Source organism: Cephus cinctus, unplaced genomic scaffold (genome assembly GCF_000341935.2).
Source record: "Cephus cinctus unplaced genomic scaffold, Ccin1 Ccin1_scaffold0205, whole genome shotgun sequence".
Taxonomy (NCBI): domain Eukaryota; kingdom Metazoa; phylum Arthropoda; class Insecta; order Hymenoptera; family Cephidae; genus Cephus; species Cephus cinctus.
The window spans coordinates 82,775-87,356 of record NW_014332924.1 but is presented as its reverse complement, the minus strand read 5'-3'; the positions used below and the strand labels follow the sequence as shown (position 1 = coordinate 87,356).

Genomic DNA, 4,582 nt, shown 5'->3' with positions numbered 1-4,582 from the left:
GCTCAGATATTTTAACGAACAGAAAATATACCTAATCGTTTTGGAAAATTTGTGATGATGTCCAAGATCTTATTCTTTATTTTACATTACATATTCAGTTATTTCTATATAATATTTTTCAAAATATCATGTTGTCTTGTTACTACCATGATTTTCACGGTAATTATTAAACAAAAATTCTAAAGTCCTCTACGCGATACGTGAAGCAGTTCGATTAAGAGAAGATACAATTATTCTAAACGCCAGTGAAAGAAAAGTCTTTTTTGTGAAACCGTGAGAAATTACCGGCATAGACCAAGTCGCATGGCGGATTGCAAAGAACACAAAGTAAATATAAAATATAGCAAAATATAAAATATAAAACAATATAAGATATAAGAAAATAAACAATATAGAGAAATAGAGAAAATAAAATTAAACTTAATGACATAGTAAAACGTGAACGCACGAAAGGCGCATTCCTTGAACAGATCTTTAAGAACCCAGAGACGTTTGGATAAATGCAAATACACAGTTTATGAATACATATAACATTTTTAGAGTTAGGGCGTGAAATCTTTTTCAGGCTGGCGAAACGCCATTATCACCACGGTCTAAATCGGGAAGAAAGGAATGGATCAGATGATTTATAAATACAGTTGCACTAGAGTCACGATCGCGGAAAAGATTTCGTCCTCTTGGACAGATGCTTACCGTGAAATATCATTTTGCGAGACTAAACGAGACGAAACTTTATACGCAACTGGCCCAAGATAGCTAACAATCAATGAACTTTCATGAGAAGGATGGATCTCTACAGAGTTATCTAACGCTCCGTTCTCGTTACAGTAGTCCCCTCGTGGTCCAGTCATTGTCACGGAAGGATTTGTACCCTTGTATTACTACGTGCTAATACGAAAGTATGTAGTTTAACTCAAACAATTTCTTAATTTTACATTTTAATTCCGGAACTTTATATCAGACTTCAGCCTTCGCGAGAATAACACGGAAAAGTCAGAACTTGTTAGTCGAAGATTTCCTGTAAATAGCGATATCCGATACCTGGAAGGATGACTTAAAACTGTAATGTTTAAATTCCGTATATCATCTACTCGCAACATTATGAGATCACAAGTTAGGCAGGTCTTCATGTTTCCCTTCTTCTTGAGTACGTTCGATGATCTCATCTCGGGACGTTGGCACCGGCGATTCCGTAACAAACGTAATGGTCTATGGCAATACTTCGTCGTTATCGAATCACCTGATCAATTCACGAGCCGCGGGATGCGGGGTGGAGGCGTCAGGTGCTGTTGACCATTCTCCAATATCCCTATCGTAACCTTGTGAGACTTTCCTTCGAGCGATACGAAGAGCTCTCGGTATGATGGTTGGATACAGAAAGTATGAAATATTTTCAGCACTAAAGTTAGCCTTATTCTTATCAGTATTGTAATTGGAATCTTTGAATTTTTGGCTGGTATTCTTTGTTACATTCGCATAAGGGGTAGTAATACATTCTGACCGATAATACTACAGTTATCATTTTTCGGAGTTTGTGACGTTATTTTTAACGTCACAACATATATGATCATTCAGGTCAAATGTACCAGCTGAAGTTAGCCTATTTATTTGATTTCTATAGTAAAACCACCCTCAAAGGGTAGGTTTGTAGTGAATACCCCTGTATACGTATACGGTGCGGGACAAAAACATTTGTACAAAAAGAAAGCCTAAATGGAATAGAGATAAACTTCTCGGTTAACTTTTTTTTTCAAATATGTGGACTTGTACTTAACACTTAGACTCTAATATAAATAAATATACATATGTATAATATTACACGCATTCGATTAAAAAAAATGAATCTAGAAATTCACAATTTATTTTACTTCTAGCATTTCGTTGTAGGAATATTTTTATCTCCCACTGTATTCACGAGGATGAAATTACCGATATCACCTTGACGGCTAACAATCATGTTTATCTACAGTGGCAGTATTTTGTATTTCATTCAATATTAATTTATCAAATTGATTGAAAGAAGTTCACAATAAAGGTTTTTTACAAATAAATATATTAGGAGTCTGTAGTCGTTGGGAACCCTTATTATTGCAGTGGAAAAATCGTTTGCGAGACTTATATTAGCTATGAATTGAAATGGAGGTAGACCTATACAGCGTGACCTCGTCTTTTTGAGTGGCATAATTATTGCATTAAAAAGGGAAAATAAATAGACAAGACTATCGTTCAATACAGATGCAGTAGGCTGCAAATGGCTCACTTATGATTCGAGCTCTATTCATTATATGTTTGATTACGATATACAAGGTTGCCATAAAGAAACTGCCCCACCTAACAATTTTATTACTTTTGAATGGCGAACTAAAATTTTATACAAATTAGTAGGATTATTTAGGGCATCAATAAGTTTTTTCAGAATTTTTCGAAAAATTGTGTTATGGCAAACATCTCTTATTTTGTATTGCAAAATTTAGTGAACGTTTTTAGTTAGATTCCTTACCTATTTTTCATTGGGATCATCTGAATTCAAGGTTCATCACCACTTCAAGAAGCTCCATAGATTGAGTTATTTTGCATTGGATAACCGAATTAATTCTGCTCGATTTGTTGGCCATTATTTTCATCGAATTTGTTAAGACTAGGACTAAATTAAAAACAGCGTTTTCCAGGATGTCAATTGGAATATTGTTAACTTTTTCTGCTATAGCTGTTTTTAGTTCATCTACGGTTTTTCATTGAAAAATAAAATGCCAAAAAATTCCATCTACGAGGCTCCTTAACGTGGTGATGGATCTTGAATTCAGATGATCCCGAGGAAAAATAAGTGCGAAACCTAACTAAAAGAGACGATTAAAATTTTACAATACTTAATAAGAGACGTTTCACCTGAAAAAATTTTGTTTAAATTTGAAAAAACTTATTGATGCCCTAAACATTCCTACCAATTTTTATCAAATTCAATTCAACAATTATAGAATTATTAAATAGGAAAATTTCAAGACGAATTCATCAGAAATAAATAAATCAATTTTATAAGTAATAACCTCACTTTTTGCAGTTGCATTTTATTTTTAGTTATTTCAGTTTTTAGTTCATCTCAAAGTTATGAAACTACCAACGACTTCCATTTAAACTACAGGTTGTCCCACGGGAAGTTGCTAAAAATAAATACCTCTCTTTCTCCTCCACCATCTGAGTAAGATTTCTCTAGTTCATGGTGACATATCTGAGAGTTGGTAGTTTCATTTCAGACATTGTAGAGTTACGAATACGTGCGTAGAAATGAGTGACCTTACGACTAAAGGAGTATGCAAATGCGTATAGAGGATTTAGAACTAAGTTTGGACAGCATAGAGTCGTTAGTGAAAACACTGAAAAGGTAAGAAAAAAAATTCTTAATCACGTTCATGTTTTGTCTCAATAGTTTTTTTAACTGAGTTTCACTACAATGTGTTTTTTCTACAGGATTATTGACAATTTCATACAGTATGGCACTGTTCACGACCGTAGATATGATGCTCCGGGCCCTTCATACACAGTTGGGACGGAAAAAACAGTGGATAGTGTAGACAAATATTTTGCAGAACATCCGAATTCTACTATCAGAAAAGCTGCTGAAGTACTAAAAATTTCAAAATCTTCGCTACACAGGATTGTAAAAATGTTTTTGAAATTACATCCATCTGAAATAATAACTTATTAGTTATTAAAAACAAGATGCATGGAGGCACGTGTAAAATTCTGCAAGACTATAACAGAGATGTTTGAATCCGGAGAAATTGATGAAAACAAAATTGTTTTTTCTGACGAGGCTCATTTTTGGTTAAATGGATACTTCAATAAACAAAATTTTCGGTTTTGAGATACGGAAAACCCCAATATTTCCATATCAAAATATCTTCATCCAGAAAAGATAACCGTATGAGCAGCATTATCTGTAAAAGGAATTTACCTATATTTTTTTTGATTCAACGGTCACTGGGGATCGTTATAAAGAGCTGTTGGAGACAAAGTTCTTCCCCTTTGCAAAGAAAAGAGGTTGGGTTAAAACTTTTTATTTTATGCAGGATGGAGCAGCGCCTCATCGCGCCCCACATATGTTCGAGGTTATTTATAATGTGTGTGAAAATCGAGTGATTGGTTTAGAATACCCTAAATTTGCTCAAGGAGAAATTGAGTGGCAACTATACTCCTCAGATTTAAAGCGCTGTGACTTTTTCTTATGAGGTCACATTAAAGACCACTGTTATTCTGAAAATCCAAGAACAGAAGAATTGATGAAACCTATTAGAAAAACTGTAAATAGTATAACAGATGAAATATTAAGTAAAGTTTTGTATAGTTTTCGAAAGAGAATACATTATTGCTCGAGTAGTAATGGTGAACACTTCGAAAATATTTATCATTAAATTTATCGGTTTAAAAAAATGTAAAATAAATGTATTAGAATATTATTAATCATAATAAATTTATGCATGAAAAAAACCTCCAAATGTCTTCTTTTGAAAGCAATTTGAGGCATGTTGATACCTGCATGCATTTCCAAATAATTGCCGATTAGTTTCAGCAACTTCCCGTGGGA

The 4,582-nt window shown here is 33.6% G+C and overlaps 1 protein-coding gene across 1 annotated transcript; it reads left to right on the top strand.

The window, feature by feature from the left end:
• Window positions 1–3,204: 3,204 nt before the first annotated feature.
• Window positions 3,205–3,862, top strand: LOC112493941. The gene is made up of 3 exons (XM_025082164.1): window positions 3,205–3,379; window positions 3,466–3,619; window positions 3,704–3,862. Exons 1-3 carry the CDS (start codon window positions 3,309–3,311, stop codon window positions 3,860–3,862), a joined length of 384 nt encoding a protein of 127 aa, XP_024937932.1. The 5' UTR covers window positions 3,205–3,308.
• Window positions 3,863–4,582: the final 720 nt, after the last annotated feature.